This window comes from Phaethon aethereus, assembly GCF_964289735.1.
Source record: "Phaethon aethereus genome assembly, chromosome: 11".
NCBI lineage: Eukaryota > Metazoa > Chordata > Aves > Phaethontiformes > Phaethontidae > Phaethon > Phaethon aethereus.
In genome coordinates, this window is record NC_138587.1 from 6486741 (window position 1) to 6507028 (window position 20288).

General features: G+C 39.2%; 1 protein-coding gene across 1 annotated transcript; it reads left to right on the forward strand.

Moving 5' to 3' along the window:
* Positions 1–1225: 1225 nt before the first annotated feature.
* TMF1 (TATA element modulatory factor 1) lies at positions 1226–18756 on the forward strand (the record flags this gene model as incomplete). Its single annotated transcript, XM_082004738.1, has 17 exons — positions 1226–1367; positions 4764–6004; positions 7805–7908; positions 8797–8923; positions 9828–9933; positions 10552–10694; positions 11274–11440; positions 11612–11768; positions 12270–12362; positions 12977–13133; positions 13876–14068; positions 14378–14447; positions 14531–14623; positions 15695–15805; positions 16458–16604; positions 17073–17198; positions 18075–18756. 17 exons carry the CDS (start codon positions 1226–1228, stop codon positions 18216–18218), a joined length of 3321 nt encoding a protein of 1106 aa, XP_081860864.1. The 3' UTR covers positions 18219–18756.
* Between the last annotated feature and the right edge of the window lie 1532 nt (positions 18757–20288).

The following is a 20288-nucleotide window of genomic DNA, read 5'->3' on the forward strand; positions in this document are numbered from 1 at the left end:
TTTTTTTTGTTGTCAAAATGTTAATGTTAATATACTTTCAGACACATGGAAACTTTACGGTGGCCAAAAGTCTTGTTTTCAACATGTGTGTGCTGCTCACGTCTATGCAATGAGAAGACCCTTTAAAAGGAACTAATTTAAAATCTGGTTTTAAATTGTGGCACTCCTATATACTTGCTTAGTCAGCTTGAAACCAAAAGAGGGCAGTAGATTTAAATGAGCATTTTGATATTGATTTTATCAATTTTATGAAAGGTGTTAAGTATGGAAGAGATTACTTTGTTCATGACAAAATGATAAACTGTACATGAAAATACAGACATGTCAGCTCGCAGTCCCCAAGCAGCCCCTGTGCATGGTATTGCAGGATTATGTTCAAGTATCATTGGTGCTGTTAAGGTATTTATTAATAAAAAAATCATAAAGACACCTTAGTTTGTGGCTTGTCAGTGGACGTTCAAGATTAAAAAACCTACGGCATCATTTAGATGCTGCAGTCAGAGACCTTTCTGTAAGTGGCGCTGGACACCTCAATGTGAATTCTCTGACACACTTGATGTGTATGAACTGTGCTTTGACTTTACCTCCTCCAGCCTTGCACTTGCACTGAAGCGGGGGCACTTCACTGTAGTTTTTAACCAGATAATTTTTAACAGCTTTGCAGCCTTTGGAAGTGTTAAAAGGCCCCACGTAAGCAGTGGGACTTAAAGCAGCCAGCTGAGGTCTAGAAGAGCGTCTATTTAGGGAGCTGCAGGAAGCATTAAGAAGCGGGAACTAAAATTGGCCTTTTACTCTCTAATCAGGAAGAGTTGTCGCAACAGCAGGGGGACAGCCAGGGCCTGCCCTCCCCTACGACGGGTACCGAGGCGGAAGCGGAGCCGCGCTTGCCCCTCCGCCATGACAGGTGCCGAGGCGGAAGTGGGGGCGGGCTCATCCCTCCGCCATGACAGGTGCCGAGGCGGAAGGCCCTGCTCCGCCTCTCGTGACGTCTCAGGGGGCCGGCGGGCGGCTGCGCGCGGGCTTGTTTGCGACGTGGAGCCCGGCGCTGCGCAGGCGCGCGGCCGCCCGCCCCTCCCCGCCGAGCCGAGCCGAGCCGAGCCGAGCCGAGGCCGCCGGCCCCGCCGCCGCTGGAGAGCGGGCTCTGAGGGGGGGGGTCGCTCCCCGCTCGCCTCTGTGCTTGTGGCCCGGTGCCGCCGCCCCCGCGCGGGACCGGGCAACGCGGAGGATGAGCTGGTTCAACGCCTCGCAGCTGTCCAGCTTCGCCAAGCAGGCGCTGTCGCAGGCCCAGAAGTCCATCGACCGGGTGCTGGACATCCAGGCCGAGGAGAGCCCCTGGACCGACGCCGTCATCCCCGACTACGGCGACGGTAAGCGTGGGCGACGGCAAGCGTGGGCGACAGCGGGCGGCCCTCGCCATGCCCCAAGCCCCGCAGTGGGGCGGGCTGAGCCGCCTTGCCTCACGGCCTCCCGCCCGGCCCTTGCAGTGGGGTTGGCAGGGGCGGCACCTTCCCCTCGCCCTCCTTCTCCTCCTCCCGTCGCTCCCCCTTCACCTGGGGCGGGGGTTTACACTTCACAGAATCACAGAAAGGGTTGGAAAAGACTTTTAAGATCATCAAGTCCAACCATCAACCCAATACCACCATGCCCACTAAACCATGTCCTGAAGTGCCATGTCCACACGTTTTTTGAACACCTCTAGTGATGGTGACTCCACCATCTCCCTGGGCAGCCTGTTCCAATGCTTGATGACTCTCTCAGTAAAGAAATTTTTCCTGATGTCCAGTCTAAACTTCCCCTGGCACAACTTGAGGCCGTTTCCTCTCATGCTGTGTCGCTGGTTACTTGGGAGAAGAGACCAACACCCACCTCACCACAACCCCCTTTCAGGTAGTTGTAGGGAGCGATGAGGTCTCCCCTCAGCCTTCTCTTCTCCAGGCTGAACAACCCCGTTTCCTCAGACGTTCCTGGTAAGACTTGTGCATCGGACCCCCTCATCGGCTTCGTTGCCCTTCTCTGGACATGCTCCAGCACCTCAAATGTCCTTCTTGTAGTGAGCGGCCCAAAAGTGAACGCAGTATTCAAGGTGCGGCCTCACCAGTGCCGAGTACAGGAGCACAGTCATTTCCCTACTCCTGCTGGCCACACTAGTGCTGATACAGGCCAGGACACTGTTGGTCTCCTTGGCCACCTGGGCACACTGCCGGCTCATGTTCAGCCGGCTGTCAACCAACACCCCCAGGTCCTTTTCTGCCGGGCAGCTCTCCAGCCACTCGTTCCCAAGCCTGTAGCATTGCATGGGGTTGTGTGAGCCAAGTGCAGGACCCAGCACTTGGCCTTCTCAAATCTTATACAGTTGACCTCAGCCCATCGATCCAGCCTGTCCAGATCCCTCAAGCAGATCAACACTCCTGCCCAGCTTGGTGTCATCTGCAGACTTACTGAGGGATCAACTCAATCCCCTCGTCCAGATCATCGATAAAGATATTAAACAAGACCACTTGTGGAGGTGTAACCAGCCTTCCCTGTCTAAAGCCTATTCTGCAAGGCTTGTGGTACTTCTTGTTCCACCCTTGCAGGTGAGGGAGGGATAACACTGACAAAAAAAAGCAGAGAAAGCCTCAGCAGCACACACAATACCTGCTTTTCATCACCGGTGTCGTGCTTTTTTGCACTGCATGTTGTACCCTTGTTTCTCAAGGCGTTGTTTAGAGGGACTAATAGGTGATAAAAACTGCTCTGTTAATAAAAAGGGGGAAATTATGTTCTTTCTGAGGCGTGCATGGGTTTTCTTTTTGTGGCAGGAAGAGCAGAGTAGAAGCTGAAAGTCAGGTCAATGTAAGCCAAGTGATGTTTCCACTCTTTGTGGTGCTAAATTCATAATCCTCCAACATCTGTTGAAAGGAATGTGTTGGTGGAAGAACTGTCACGGTTTGGTTATGAGGAAGTGTCTCCGTTGTACGTGTGCTAATGTAGCACGTGACTGAATGGTCAGTCCTAAATTGCTGCTTGGAAATGAAAGAGGAAAAAGGAGCCCTCACATTAGAAACTTTTTTTCCCCCAAGAATACCTTAAAGATAAGAATGTATAAAGAAAAGGCTGGCAAACTTAAGTCGTATGTGTTTGTAGGAGGAGGAGGTTATTTCCAGGTATAACCACAGCAGAGTTCGATTTCTGAAAATTGAAAGCTGTAACAATTGAAAGTGTTTTCTAGGTTGGTTGCTCAGCAAAGCGTAGGGTCAGTTTTGCATGTCTTCCTCCCTTTGTGGGTTGTCAGTCACTTACATAGTCCAGTGTCATCTTAAATTACAAGAATTGTTTATAGAAGACTGTGTTGTGCTTTGTTGCTTAAAATTGTAGGCTTGTCCAAACTGTTTTTTAATTTAATATCTTAGTATTTATAGTAGTTCTGTAATTCATAAAGAAAGCAGCAAAGATCAGCCTGCACCTGTTTTTCAAGGAAAACATACTTGTTTTTAAAAGTAGTAGAATATTTTCTGAAAGTTATAGTTCACAGGGCTTTTTCTGAAGCTATTGAATCATGGCCAAGGTAGTAATAAATCAGATGTTTGTAATATTTTTGGCAATGAGAGCAGTAATTATCTGAATTTCAGATCCTTAAGCCAATACATATCAACATTTTCTGAATGTGGTTTCTGAAATTAAATATTATAAATTGGGGTTTTTTTTAATAGATCCTGCTGTATAAAGTAAGCTTCTTTTTAGGTAGCCTGAAATAGTTAGGTTATTCAGATTATGTTTGTAGCTACAAAATCAGTTTGGATATTATTTTTGGATTTATCTTTCTTACTTGGGAGGCTACGGAAATTTGATGATGGAATTCTTACTGTCCTTGCTGTTCACAAGTCCTGGGAAAACCCACAAGAAACACAGTAATAGTAACTCACTGTTAACATTGTTTTAGGGCAGCTTCAGAACTAATCAATTCAGTATTTCTCCGCAGAAGAAGAAATCTATCATTTTAGCTGGGCTGCTGACTACGTGTATTGTCAGCTTCAAGCTGTTGCTTGCTGTGTGGGGAAGAATATGAAGCCCATCACAAACTGAAAGGGCAAGAACCTAGAACTAAATTCTACAAATATTTAAAGGCTTTTTCCCTCTGTTTTCTGTAATGGTGTGTGAAGTGTTTGTCTGTGTGCTACTGGCAGATAACTTTTATGACCTAGTAATTGTTTCCTCCTTTGGTAATCTGTATAATTCTCTACTTTTAAACTAGAGTTTTTCAGATTGTTTTGGCTGGTGTTCTCTCACTACAGGAAGCAGGAGGCCACATTCCCTCTCCCTTGTTCCTTTCCCAAAGGAAATGCTTGCTTATTGTGCCCAAATAAGCTTCAGGCTTGTCCTTACAGGTTTCAGAATGCTGCATGGGCTCATTTCCCCTTCCCAGACACTTCTCTCCACCTTCTTTCTGAAATTCTTGCTCTTGGATTTGCTATTATAATTTGTGTATGGTTTCTTTCTGCCTTTGCTTAAGTGACTGTTTAACAGGGAGGGAGTAAGTTGGTTCCATTTAGGTACTCGTACCTTTGCTCCCTTAATTTTCTTTTCCTTTGTCTAAAAATCTGTTCCAAGCTTTATAAGGAAGTAGTAACAAAAATGCTGTTTGTGATCATGTAAAATACTCCCTTTAAGTTATATGATATTGAAAACGTTTTTTCTGAACTGTCATGTCTAAAAAGACAAATACTGGAAATGAATACATTTTAAGTGTTCTTGGCCTTTTTTTGTTTTGTTTTTGTTTTTAGGAACAAATTCTCTCATAAGTGGAGGATGGGATACATCTTCCTGGGGCTTAAGCTCGAATACAGAACCACAGAATCAACCAATATCACCAACAGCAATCACTAAGCCAGTGAGGAGGACGGTAGTAGACGAATCTGAAAACTTCTTCAGTGCCTTTCTCTCCCCGACAGACGTTCAGAGTATTCAGAAAAATCCAGTGGTGTCCAAACCTCCAGCCAAATCACAGCGACCCAAAGAGGAGGTGAAAAGCACTTTAAAGGAGTCTCAACACCCCAGTCAGCTGGAAGTACCAGTGCCAACAGAGGCAGAAGTGAAGGATTCCTCTGTAGCTGTCCCAGTGGAGTTGAAAAACATCGATATTCCCAAGGATAAGTTAGAAGAGAATTCTGTGCTTAAATCTAATGCCAAGCATGAAGAAAGCACAAATGAAGTTACAGACAAAAAGGTGTCTGCTCTAATTTTGGAAGTACCTGAAGATGGTCTTAAGGGAAGATCCAGTGTGGGAGCAGATGGAACAGGAGGTGCACCAGATAGCACTTCCCAGCCTCTTAATGCAGGTACAAAAGACATGGGTTTGGAAACAAAGGAGCGAAAGACTGAGGACAGGCAAAGCAATACACCATCACCTCCAATTAGCACTTTCTCCTCGGGGACATCCACAACTAGTGATATTGAAGTTCTGGACCATGAAAGTGTAATAAGTGAGAGCTCAGTAAGTTCAAGACAAGAAGCTGCAGATTCAAAATCCAGTCTTCATCTAATGCAAACATCATTTCAGCTTTTATCTACATCTGCCTGTGCAGATTATAATCGTTTAGATGACTTTCAAAAAATGACTGAGAGCTGCTGCTCCTCTGATGCTTTTGAAAGAATTGATTCATTTAGTGTACAGTCTCTAGATAGTAGAAGTGTAAGCGAAATAAATTCAGATGATGAGTTATCAGGCAGGGCTTCTGCTTCAGCATCTGTTGCTGTCAGTCCTTCTGTGCCAAAGACAGAAACGGTTGATGCTCTGAAAAATAAATCTGAAAACTTGAATGACGCTCCTGTTTTACACGCTGAGGAAGCTGAGATGGAAGAGAGTGGGAGAAGCGCGACCCCTGTTAATTCTGAGCAGCCAGATGTTTTGGTTGCCACTGTGCAAACTGTGGAAGAACAGATCGTGGAAGAGGAGACTGAGCCACAGCAGGATGCTGTTGAAAAATTGTCAGAAGAGGACACTGAAAAGCAAGAGTTGAAAAAGGTAACTGCAAAATATGTTTTGCAAACACACCTTTTAATTACAAATGAAACTCCTGTCATCTCCTTATAGGTATTAGCAGCTTCATCTTATTTGAATGAATTAATTGATGCTAAACTACCTTACCTTGTAGAAAATTGTCCATGATATTCTGCAGTGGAATAATATTGGTGAAATTTCTGGTCAAATAGTTTTGGGTTTCACCTAATCTGCCTAGATACCTTTATTGTGAATTGTGAGTAGTGCTAGCAAACAGGAAGCCTTGATAGATCAAATGTGTTATTTTAATTCTTTGCTGTAAATTTTTTTCTGTGAAAGGTGGAAGAGATTCCTTGCAGTATTTTGATTTGAATTATGAAACTACAAGCCTTTAGTATTTCAGCAATAATCAAGATAATATTTTGCTAGCATTTTTTTTTCCACAGGCTTACAAACTGTTAGAATTTGATTACATTCCAGGAGCATTATGCATGTTCTTTGAGGATAGCAGTAGTTAGTGTAAATAAGTCCTTTTTACTAGATAAATTAATGTTTGTTTTTAGCAGAAATAATCTTTACTTCTAAAGAGAAGGTACACTAGGGTTTTTAACAAAGAAGATGAGGATAGTTATGGGTAGTGAATAGATTAAAAGAAATTTGTATAGCTAGTTTAGATAGATGGAATGACGAGAAATGTGGTGGAAGTACGATGCTCAAGTGAACGGAAGGCTAAACTAGAGCTTTGAAGCAGTGTGTTTTGTCCAGTTCTGCCGATGTATTGTGTGTACCGTGTTTTCTCCATTTCCTTTGTTGTCTTCCTGTCCTTCTATTCTTGTTTTTAATTTCTGAGCTCCTTTGACATGTGTTTTGCACTGTTCCTTTGCATTTTGCTTTGCTCATAGTCTGTGTGCCTAATATGTCACCTAGATGACCTTGCCCTCTAGGCATGCATGCAATACTGATGCTGTTTCTGGTAGTAGTAAGGAAAAAGCAATTGCCTAGGGGAGTTCATAAAACCCCAGTGTAATCTGTGTTTTAAGGAAAGCATTTTTTTTTGTGTAAATTGTACAGAATGTCAGTGTAAATTCCTTAGGGAACTCCAAAGCCATGGACTGTTATCCATACGTTTTCCAAACTTAAATGGTTAAATGTTACGGGAAATAGTGATAATAGACCACAGCAAATTTTGTCTTTCATTGGCCATATTGAGCTATGTTTAAAGAATCCGTTTCATTTGTGTATTTGCATGTAGGTTTGTGTTATTTCTCTATATTTAGCTTTCCAAAATCTGGTATTAAGAAACTATTTTGATGATGGGAGCTAAGAGCTCTTGATCCTGCCTGAAAGTTTGCTTCCCACATCTGATGCTGTTCCGCTTTATGCTAACGTTTCACAGAAGAGACCTTCCAATGTAAATTATTCTGTGATGCTGTAAAGAGTGGTATAAAGAACACACTGGGTCTCCTAGTGGTTAATGTTAGCTATAGTCTTACAGGCCATCAGCTCTGTTTTAAAACTTTATTTATAAATAAGTATAACTGTTGATGATTTTGTTGAGGAACTTAGCTGAGCCACGTGCTTACTTGGTAGGATTTTTGGTTAAAACTCTAGACAGGTGTCATGTTTAGATATTGCTTAGATCTAAATTAATGTGGCAGAAACATTGTAATCTTCACTGACTTTTACATCAAATTCCTAAAAACATTGATAAGTTCAGGTTTAAATAGTGTTGGGAGGGAATGGTGGGGGGAAAGGGGAAGCCTGCCCCTCTTGTGTTTTAATTGTCCCATTCATCTGATCTTTATCTGTAAAAACATTGTCCAGATGATTGATTCATTAACTGAGAAACTGGAGAAGAGGGAAATACAGTTATTAAGTACTAGTAAAGAAAAGGCACGCCTGGAAGAAGCTTATGATAACCTAAAAGAGTAAGTATGAAAATATCCACGGTAGTGGGTGTAACTGTAACTTTACTGTAATACAATCAGTAGACAATTATCGTAAAACAAGTAGCTTTATAACTAGAACAAAGGTTGCAAGGAATGTGCACTGTTTGGGAAAGGTGGAAATAATGATTGCATGTGCTGTGACGGTATTTTTTTTAAGACACATTTTTTCTTGGGGCCAGAATCTCCTTTCGGAAGAGGCTGGTGAAAGATTTCTCAGTAAGTAAGCAGTAGGAATGACAAACAGGTATTTAGAGTCAGACTTGGTTATCAATAAAGATCTTTGTTATAAGACTGGATTCAGCTATTAAAGGAGACTGAGTTTTCTGATACAGATGGATGAACTTGATTTACTAAGTAATTTGCTGGCTAAAATGTAGGCAGTGAAAGTGTGGTAAAGGGCTGGTTGTAGGGAAAAACCCAAATGTATTATTTAATTCAGTTAAAATTAAAAGATAAAAAAATGAAAAGCTGGATTTACCAGTTCACTGATCAAATATCAAGTTTAAAAATTTACAGGTAATATGTGAAGCTATTACTTAATCACTAAATTGGTCATAACTTAAAAGTACATTTAATCATTTGCCCTGTATATGATACAGACTATGGTTAATCAGCAAGACCTTGATTAAGGGGCAAAACATTTAAGGTAAATGAAGCATTTCATTTTTTTCATGGGTAAATTACTGAATTAATAAAGATCTTTGATTAGTACTTCTAATACGGGTGTGGTTTTTTGGCTTCTGGTTAACATGTATAAAATAAAAAAGAACAAAACACTTTTTAAAAGCATTTAAGACAGCCTGTTGCAAACTGCTTGGAATGTCACATAACCATGCAACTGTTCTGAAATGTTAATTTTAAATGTAGTGAAATGTTTAGAATGAAAGAAGAGAGCAGTAGCCTTTCATCTCTTAAAGAGGAGTTTGCTCAGCGAATTGCGGATGCTGAAAAGAAGCTCCAGCTAGCTTGCAAAGAAAGAGATGCTGCTAAAAAGGTAATTCAGCTTTTTAGTGAAATTAATGGTTATTATTTTAAAAGAAAATTCAGTTTCTTCAGGTAAATTCATAAAAATTAATCTAGGGAAAAGCATGAGACTGACAAGTGCTATCTCATAGTATTAGTAACTAGCATAAGCTGATTCTAGCCTCACTGGCTGCCCCTTGTTTCCTTGTGTTGACTTATGTATTCTTACAGCTGTGTTGTGAGCCAGTTTAGGGAACTCGTTTAAGTTAAAGTTAATCTGGTTTGGGGGAAAAAAAGGGTTTAATGTCTGCTCTCATTTACCTTGTGCCCATATGTGCATTTGCGTTGGTGTGAGGGAGAAGAATGGCCTGAGGATATGGGGAAGTGGTGAAGAATGGGAATGGCCTCTTTAGAGGATTAACTGGTAGGAAAATAAGGGACTAATGGTGGATTGGTTTGGAATGAGCAAAGAAGCCTGCAGTGACAAAGTTTGTGGAGTTTAAACTTTCTTGACCTGGTATCACAGCATTACGTTTCTCTAGCTTATTACTAGTCTGCAACAAGTAAACTCAAATCTGTAACTGGGAAAAAAACTAAAATTCACAATTATTTTGTCACTGTGTCTGTCAATTTGTATTAAGGCAGTAGTAAGTTGAAATAGAAAAATTATCTGATACCTGGAAAGGGAAGGAGGAGTTGGAACAAATTGTGCAGAGAATTTATGGAGTCTCAGTCCCTTGGAGGTTTTTAAAACTTGATGGAATAAGACTCTGAGCAATCTGATTTGATCAGATAATCTTCAGTGTTCCCTTCTTGCAAAGAAAAGCATTTTGAGAGGAAGGGGAGAAGAAAAAGGTGATCGGTGTAACTTACTGTGCATTTTGCCCTAAGTTTATTTTAATAAATGGTCCTAAGTATTTTATCCTATTATTTAGGAAGTAAAGACGGTTAAAGAAGAATTGGCTACTAGACTTAATACCAATGAAACTGCCGAATTACTGAAAGAAAAAGAAGAGCAAATCAAAGGATTAATGGAAGAAGGTGAGAATTCAAAATTTCTTTAATAGTAAAGATTCGTAGAATAATTTGAAATGTACTGCCTTCGCATATGCACCCTCTTTATGTGGGGAAAAAATAGCATCATTTGAAGCGTGTTAGATGTTTCTGAACATTTAAACCATTTAGTTAATAGCAAAGAGCAACAGGAGGGATCAGTCAGATACAGATGGCTGGAGGGATACTTTCTACAGTATGCATTAAAAGGTGCTGTGAGATAAAGCCAGCGTGCAGTACAACACTCCATGTTCCATTCGTCCGAAATCTAACTAGGGCATTGTTCAAGGCATTTCTACAGCATCTCACTTACTACCTTTGAAGTAAAATACAGTTACTATATAAACTAGACATCTTCCTGATATGATGAGCTCGTGCTTTACTTTCAAAACCTTTCACTGCTATCCTATCTCACTATAGTTTAGTGTAGCAAGAATAAGGTAGATGTAAAAGTTAAGAACTTGCATGAAAAAAATGTAGGAGTAAGTATTTCGATACGTATTTCATTTTACTTTCATGGGGCTGAAGAGCAGGGGCAGGTGTGAATAGGGACAGTTCATAGAATAACAGCAATATGCACTAGCTTTATGTAAATTTTCTTCACAGGAGAAAAGCTTTCCAAACAACAGCTGCATAATTCCAACATTATTAAGAAATTAAGAGCCAAGGAGAAAGAGAGAGAAAATATTAACACAAAACAGAACAAAAAGATTAAGGAATTGGAAGAGGAGTTGCAGCATTTAAAACAGGTGAGGTGTTTGTTTTGTTTTGTTTTCTAAAAAAAAGCTTTTTATATTAGCTGCAGATTAACCTTTTGGGAAGACTCCAGATAGACTGATACTTTTTTTCTTTTCTGGGAGACTTCTCTATTTCATATTATTGGAACACTGAGATGTGATTTCTGGGTGTGTTCTTAGAGCAGTTTATAACTGCGGTCAGGTATATCTCTAGCTGTTTGTTTGCACTTGCACTGCTGGTTATCAGGTGTGCTGACCAAATTCAGTTCACTAAATTTCAGTTGGAAAACCTGTACCAGCAAGATTTGGGCAGTTTTTTTGCTTGGCTAGTGATTGAATCAAGACCCTAGAGGCAGCAGACGGAGTACAAGGAAGTATGTGAAACTGTGATGATGAGACCCCTCCTCTGGGGGGGGGCTGGGGGAGCAAAACCTTTATCTTTTGGCAAAGTGTTAGATAGGTTTAGTCATTTTGAGTAAATTTATCCTGAATTGGTTGCCACAGGTTGCCACCATCGTCCTCGGATGGTGTCGTCTACCTCACGTACTGCGATTAGTGCTTCTTATTTGCTTCTTACTTGCACGTTTATAGGTGCTTGATGGCAAGGAAGACCTTGAGAAGCAGCATCGAGACAGCATTAAACAACTGAACGGTGTTGTAGAGCGACAAGAAAAGGATCTTGCAAGACTTCAGGCAGAAGTGGAAGACCTTGAAGAACGGAACAGAAGTGTCCAGGCAGCACTTGACAGTGCATACAAGTAAGCAGATGTTTGTGTGCCTGTCTTCAACCATACATTCAGCTTCTGTGTCTATTTCTTTTGTAATGCTTGTGAAATGTGAATATATAACAAAATTATTTGCAAAGCCACTGTTGGCATTGTATAAAGTGTAAATGCATTGCGCTTCGCCCTGCCCCACACTCCCCCCAGGGAACTTGCAGATCTTCATAAAGCCAATGCTACAAAGGACAGTGAGGCACAAGAAGCAGCGCTAAGTCGAGAAATGAAGGCAAAGGAAGAGCTTGGGTTAGCTCTGGAGAAGGCCCAGGATGAGGCTCGGCAGCAGCAAGAAGCTTTGGCGGTTCAGGTGGGTCTTAAATGCAGTGAATAAAACTTTTTCATGGAACAAATGAATGTACTTAGATGGTGTGTGCATCTGATGTAATGTACCAGATGCAATATAAGGTAGAGCTCATTTTTGTGTACTTAGCAAATACCCAATGGATTTCTTTTCTGTGAACTTGTTCAGTCTTTAGTGGTAGTTGTACTAAGCTTAAAAATACTACTTTTGTTCAAAAATACTACTTTTGTTCAAAAATAATTTTACTTGTCTAAATGAAATTGTAGGCTCCATTTTAAGATTGTAGTGCTCCTACCATGATGCAAAGGTCAAGAAATTTAGTTGGACAAAATTTTTGGTGATAGGTAAATCAGTGTAACTGTTTGTGTGCATGCAAAACGTAAGCCTTTAACTTGTAAACAGACATACCCTATCTAATGCTGTTAAAAATGGTATAGGATTGTAGCAACAAATAGGTGATACGATAACTTTTGGCAAGCGATTAGTGGTGATGTCTTGTTTATTTAGGTAGCAGACCTGAGGCTAGCGCTGCAACGTGCAGAACAGCAGGCAGCAAGAAAAGAAGACTATTTACGCCAGGAAATCGGTGAACTACAACAGGTACTGTACCAAATATATGATGCCAATGTGTATCTGCAAAGAGGGCTTTCAAAAACTGAAAGTAAAATGCTATCATGACATCAATAGCCTGAAAGAGAGGCTTTGTTTTCCTGCTTACCTGCAGTATTTATCCTGTGTAGAATGACAATAAAAAATATTAAAGGAAATGTTTTTTTAATCACATATAGAAAACAAAATTATTATTTTTGTGATGCCTTTTAAATGTAATGCTATCCTTTTAGTATAAGATAAAATGCAGCCATTAAGTTTGTAATTGTCCTCTAAAATTGCTAGCAAATACGTTTTAAATTACTCCTCAGCTGCTTCTTAACAGTATTTTTTTTGTCCTTAAGGTCCAGAAGATAGATAGATTGTTGCTAAAATGTTCCAAGTTATATCCAGAGGGCTCTTGAAATGTAGCATTTCTGGGCTGTTGCTCTATCACCTACTAAAAATGTTAGGCTTCTATCTTGAAATTTCACACTTAGGTGTTTGGACTCACACTAGAATTTTAGAATATAAGGCAACTGCTACATGTTTAGCTGAATTCTGTATTGATCTTTTAATCCATCCTATGATTTGAAATCTTAATTATATTTAATTTGTGATTTCAGAGACTCCAAGAAGCAGAAAGCCGGAACCAAGAACTAAGTGAAAGTGTTACATCTGCTACACGGCCGCTTCTCCGGCAGATAGAAAATCTGCAAGCCACATTGGGAGCACAAACCTCAACATGGGAAAAATTGGAAAAGAACCTTTCTGACAGACTTGGTAAGATGTTTTTAGCTTTTACGGAGCAGTGAGGTTCTTGATGAAGATGTGAGATGGTTGGAGGTAAATGAAAAGGGCTTGACACTTGCCCAAACCGTAGGTGGTAGGTCAGGAGAGATGAGCACAAAATGCTTTTCTGTAAGGAAATGGTATGTGGGGGTATTCCGCCAAGGTTCTTGGACAGATAATTCACTGATTCTCTTAAACACGGTGTAATATAAGATTATAAGATGTAGGTGTTAAGACGTACCTGTCCTTACAGCATCTAAAGGAAGGGTGGACATTGAGACGCTGGAAGTAAGCCAGCATTTTCAGTTGTCAAATGTGGTGCTTAGGTTCTGTATTGTAGAGATTCAAATCATTTGCTTACCTAACTGCATAGGTAATGAGATACATATTTTTTGATACAGTACTAATCTATTTTAAATGAAAAATGCCTTAAATGCCCAAAGGTGGACCCAGAGAAATTACTACTTTTCTGGGGGCATTCTGTAGTTGTATACTGCATTCTGAAAGAGCATGAAGTCTCCTTGTTCTGCATTGCTTTGTTCCTCTAACTGTATGGTGGAAAAGATTTAATTTTCTTTACAACAGAAAATGGTTCTGAATTTTTTTTTTTTTTTTTTAAGAAAAAATAGTTTCATCTAAAAATTCTCAAATTCCATTTTGATGCTTAAATAATGGGCCCATGTTATAGATGTTTCATCAAAAAAGTTAAATTCCCTGTTTTTCTTAATGTTAGGTGAGTCTCAAACTCTTCTAGCAGCAGCTGCTGAGAGAGAACGGGCTGCTACAGAAGAACTTCTTTCTAATAAAATTCAGATGTCTTCTACTGAATCTCAGAATAGTCTTTTAAGGCAAGAAAATACACGTCTTCAGGCTCAGCTAGAAGTGGAGAGAAACAGATTGAAGAAAATGGAAAGTGAAAACAGTAGGTGAGTTGCATTTTTGGTTAACAATGTCTCTTTAAAATTGTGGTGAAATGGAGTAAGCTCTCTCTTGCATAACCGTCTGCAGCAGATCTCTTTGCAAGTGGGAAGACTTGATTCTTTTGAGTGTTGATATGACTATGCAAAATGATGACGGCTATCGCTAAAGTTGCCCAGCTTGTTAAGGATACTTTGTTTCACGCTGAAGATTATCTGAAGTATGTTACTTTCCTAATGTTTTAAAGCCTGGAATCTAAACTAAACACACAATACTTATTTACTGACTTTCTCTACCTCTCTCTTTCCTCAATGCAGGTATGAGGTTGAACTGGAAGAGCTCAAAGATGAGTATGCAAAAACCTTGGAAGATGCAAAGAAAGAAAAGGTATTGCCTACGTCAGCTTTAAGCTATGTTATCACTGAAGTCTGAGCTAGCAGGAGTTTAACAACCTGTATTTATTTTTGTAGACACTGCTAGCTACTCAGTTAGAAATGGAGAAGATGAAAGTTGAACAGGAAAGAAAGAAGGCAATTTTCGTGCAAGAAGCAGCAAAGGAGAAGGTACCAAACTAATATTTCTGTTCAATCTTACTGATACTATCATTATATTAGTAGATATCTAGAACATGAAACCATTGCAAGCAACGAAGTGGACTTAGAGCAGTACAGTATATACTGTTGGCCTAGGCATTAGGGACTTGGCTTTTTCTTTATTGTGGCTGCCTTTTATTTCCGGGGAAATAAGTGCTTGTGTGATACTCACTGAAATGAGCTTTGAGTAGTAGTCTGTTTAACCTGGGAGGAGATAAAATATGGGTAATGATTGTTTTAATCTTCTGATTTTTTTTGAATGCTCTTGGATTCTTTTTCTTCTACTTGTTTTCTTTGCTTAGACTACTAGCATTGCTTCCACTGAATTCCTGTTTTGCGTTTCACGTGACTGTGTGTAATGTACCACATGCTTTCCAGCTAAATCACAAGTCACAGAACAGTCCTGAATAGTCAATAACTTTGTTACTGCTAATTAGCAGTTGGTATTTAAGTAAAACTGTTTCTGTTACTGGTTTCTTACCATCTCCAATTTTAAAATCTAAGTGTTTTACCATTCAGAGGTTAGCTGACTTTCAGATGCTGCCTGTAAAAAGAGGTTAGTCTGTTGGGAAGGTATGTCAGTGAGGTATGAGCATGTGAGAAATCTCAGAATTGAATTCATGTGCTTTATTTAAAAAGAAAGAAGTATTGACATGCATTCTAAAAAGAGACATACTTCTGGGTTTAGGATATTCTTCCTGTGATACATTTGGGCATACAAAACTGCCTCTGAATCTCCTTTGGCTACTTGAAAGAGAAATTCTTTTGGTGTAATTTGCAACTTCTATCTTTGTTTCCTGAAAAATCTGAGGACTTGAACGTAGGCTGGAAGTGTTAGTAGCGCAGTCATTTTAGGGATGGGGGAAGGGGAAAGGTTAATCTGTCACATTATGTTCTATAGCTGGTGGTGGAAAAGGGCAGTCTGTCCTTTACAGAATCTGTCTTTTACCATGTTGTAAACTTTTTTCTCTATCTAATTGGTGTTGGGGGGGGGGGTGTTTGGTTTTTTGTTTGTTTGTTTGTTTGTTTGTTTTGTTTAAGGATCGGAAATCATTTACAGTTGAAACTGTTTCAAGTACCCCAAATGTGTCACGCTCTAGTTCCATAAGTGGAGTTGACATGGCAGGTCTTCAGACATCTTTCCTCTCACAGGTATCATTTATCAGTTACATTGGCTTTTTTTGTTGACAAACTGCTTTATTTCCTCTTCAGGAAGTTTTATTAATGTGGAAAATGACTCGTCGAGGTTATATTTGCCTTAGATGAGGTCGTTCCTATGCAGAAACTTTTCAAACTTGTAAGCAAGATGTCTATCATAGTAAAGCATCTGTAAAAGACAGTGTGAAACTGTCACAGAACAATATACGTGTATTGGCGCTGATTTTATATGTCTTAATTTCATCTAGAAGAACTGAATGACACTAGTAGGAGTCAAATAAATTGTTTTATTTTTACTAGCAATTCTGGCTTAGGGCACCACCCTGGTTCCTAGAAAGTATCGGTGACTGTTATGGTCTGCATGAAGTCTACTGCTTCTTGCTGCTTTCCTATGGGGAACAGTTTCGATGTCCAATTTAAATGGCAGTTGTATAGATGACATAAGAACTTGCCAGTAAGGAGCTATCTCAAATTCTACCAATTCACCTTAAGCTTTTGCTTTAAAAACAAACCTTAAGCATTGAAATGCTTGCCTAATAACAGTATAACTTTGAATCTTAAATGACATAATACCTCAGGAGAGAGAAGATTCCAAAGTGTACATGTTTTTGTCTAACTTTAAGGTTCTCTAACCTTTGGTTTGTAGGATGAGCCTCATGATCACTCATTTGGGCCAATAGCTACTAGTGGGAGCAATCTTTATGATGCTATAAGGATGGGAGCAGGTTCAAGTATAATTGAAAACCTTCAATCACAGCTAAAACTAAGAGAAGGAGAGATTTCACATCTACAGGTACTGTAGCTACTTTTACATAACCAAACACAGCATTTGTAAGTGTAAATACTAATGCAGTCAATTTTATATTGTTGGTTTTATATTTAAAAAGCTTGGTCCCTCTCCTCACAGCAGCGTGCATTCACTCTTCTGCTTTCATGACAATTCTGTTAACCAGAATAGCCGCGGGAGGTATGTGTAGGAATGAGCAAGAGAAGGATTTGTTGCTTCCTTTTTTGTTTTGACAAGGACCTATCCAGAAAACTTAACTGGTCTAGCTGAAAAAGAAAAAAAAAAAAAGAAAAACCCACAACAGCAAACCACTGATCAGATTTAGGAATAAAGTGACAGTGATTCCAGGGGAGGCTGTTTCATAATCTGGCTTAAGAAAAACCCTTAATTACTGTATCAAAATATTTTGATCTGGTGTTTTACAAATACGGTAAATTCTTTCCTCCTCCTAATTGTTAAAACTGTTTACCTTAGCTGGAAATTGGAAACCTTGAGAAAACTCGATCAATAATGGCAGAAGAACTGGTTAAATTAACAAATCAAAATGATGAACTTGAAGAAAAAGTGAAGGAAATACCAAAATTACGTGCACAGTTAAAGGTAAGTGTGTTTCTGTTTCAGATCTGACATAAGATTGGCATATTGGGGTGGTTTGGTTTTTTTTTAGGAATACCCCTGTCAATTGAGGATTGTATTCAAATCTGTCCCTAATCATAAGTGACTGAACAGTCTGGTTTTTTTATATAGTAGAATCTCAAAATGCCTACTCCATGACTAGGTAGTCACTTCAAAATGCAGTTGTTAGCGTACAATCTTATGCACATTTCTAAATCAGGGAAGAGATGATATTTCTGTTTTTCCCATTTAAGACCCTTGTCTGGAAGTAGCCTTTTTAGTAAAGGGGGTGTTTTGATAAGTAACATGGATTTACGAGAGTGTGATGCAGAAGCTGGATGAGTGTGCAGTAGTGATACAAGTAATAGGACAAATATTTTAATCCTCTGCATGTTCAGGACCTTAAATTGAAATACGGGAAGTAGTTTTGGAATAATTTTGTAAATGATCATTGTTCTATAAATAAAAAAATGTTAAATTTCCTAGGGAAACATTTCACAAGCTGTGGTCATTCCTGTAGTAAAACTTAGTGCAGTTTGCTAACTGTTTTTTAATGCTTATAGCAGTTGAACTTCAAGATGCTACAGTACCTCCTCTGAAGCCAGCACTAATTCTTTGTAGTCAAGGATCTTTGTCTTTGCAGTATCTTCCTTTTACATCTAGAATATAAATCTAGCTTTATGCAGAGAGTCAAAGCATAAAGTATTTTAGAAGAGTTTACTATGTGCTTCATTGTAAAGTAGTTACGCTTTGATAAAACAATGCTAGTCTTATTTTACCTAGTAGTATAAAATGCTATCCTAGCAGCACCTTTTTTTAAACTTTAAAAACAGTCAAATAACAAACTACATGTTCTTGCAGGATTTGGATCAAAGATACAACACAATTCTTCAGATGTATGGAGAGAAAGCAGAGGAAGCTGAAGAACTCCGACTGGATCTCGAAGATGTAAAAAACATGTACAAGACTCAGATAGATGAACTTTTAAAACAAAGACAAAATTAACTTCTCCTGGGAACTCCTAACATTATATGATTACAGATTGTAAAGATAATTGTTTATGTAAATGCTGAATTTAGATGTCTTGTAAAAAAAAAAAAAAAAACTGTATTATAGAAAATGTGACTATAATAGATTTCACATGTTGACAAAAAAAAATCAATGCTTTAAGTGTCTTGTACTGTCTGCAGTTAAATTATTTGTGCAATATTTAATTTTCTTTTTCTGTCACCCCTTTATTTAAGTTTTTGTTGAATGGTGGACCATTTTGCTTGTAAACAGCAGAAATGATGATTGTTACCTCATGAGACAGCACTGGAAGGCGTGAGTTTTACTAAAGCAGCCCTTGATTCATAAACCCTGTATACCTATGAAAATTACATTATAAGTCTTTTTTAAGTGTTCTTAATATGAGTTTTTCTAAAATCTCATCAGTTAATTTTTAATAACAAAATAGCAGTGGCTTGCTATTTGAAGCATAATTGGTGGATATTTTTATGACAGGAAAATCTCATATTTGTACTCGCAACATCTGAGCCTGTTAGGATGATAATTCTCTATTCTTAGACAAATCAGATTAGTCTAATTACTTTACACTAAGTCCTCTAAAGCAGAGTGTGACACTCAGAGAAGACTTTAAATTACAGCTTCATCTTGTATATTGCTTGTGTTGTTTCATACGCTGTCTAGAGACAGCAGCTCTGCTTGTAACTCTACCACCAGAAATTTTAACACCAGAAATCTGAACTGCTCAATATTTGTTCTAGGGTTGAATGCCGATTTTTAACAGTAGGTAAAACAGTTCAGAAGAATGCAGATAAATGATTTTTTTTTTTCATTAATTGCTGCTGCTGTCATGGTTCCTTGTATAGAAGTAGCAAGGTTTAGACTTCTTGCAAAATTGTACTGTGACTTAATATAGTTTTCAGGCAAGTCTCCAGTGGCTGCAGAGTATTTCTCATGCCATTCCTTAAGCAAGGTATTGGTCAGATAACATCCACGTGGCTTGACGTTTAGCCACATTTTCAGTCATGTCAGGGGAACGTTTGAATTGGCCCCTTGGGAATGCTGAGAATCAGGGGGGGAAGAGGCTTGAGTCTTCCTCTCTGCATTCCAGACAGCAGATATTTTGGTATATCCCAGAACTGTAGCTGTGATAAGCACTTTTGTGAAATACTTGGCAATTGAACTTCTTTGCTTTTCATACCATTGCCTCTGTTATGAGAGGTTTCTGTCACATCTGTGCACGTTGTAAATTGGGTTACAGAGTTAGAGAACTCTGTTCCTGCTTGTGCATTCAGTGGACTGAGAGACAGGATGTGAATAATGTGAAATTACTTCTGGAGAGAAGCTTCTCAGTAATACGACTTTTCTACGTGTGTTAGGGATGTATACCTGACTGGGAGAACAGTCACACAGGCAAGGGTATGTTTGAGGACAAGCCTAGTTCAGTCTGAGATTCAGGCAGTTATTCTGAGGATTTCAGTACAGCAATAGAGCAAGAACACTGAAATTTATCGTAACTCCCCATCTGTCATGGCAACTTTAATGCTTTAATAAAATAAAAGTTGGTTGTTTTTGGGGTTTTTTTTATATGAGGAGGTGGGAAGGAACTACCTTCTTACTCTTAGTTTCAGTTTTGGAAACCAAGGTGAAACCATTTTTCTTCTAAAATACCCAGAATTTAACACTTTGCCTTCATATTGAAGCAGGGTTGGTTGCTCTGAGTTTCAAAAAACCCCCCACCCAAAACCCCCAAAATAACCATCCCATCCCCACCCCACCCCACCCCCCCAAAAAAAAACCCAAGCCACACTCCATATAAAAGCACTTGTTGGAAGTTAGTGATTTGCTGTGTGTTAGCATTCTGATGTGCAAATGTTGGAAGTTCAGCCTTTTCTTAAAAAAAGGAGAACTTCTTATGATGGTCAAAGATGATAAATTTTATTCAGCTTTTCAGAATAAAAGAAGCTTTTCTGTTCATTCTATTCTATTGCAGTGAATAAGTTGCTGATTTTCACAATTTTTTTTACCATCTTGATATATAAATGCAGCAGTGAGAAAATACTTTGAACT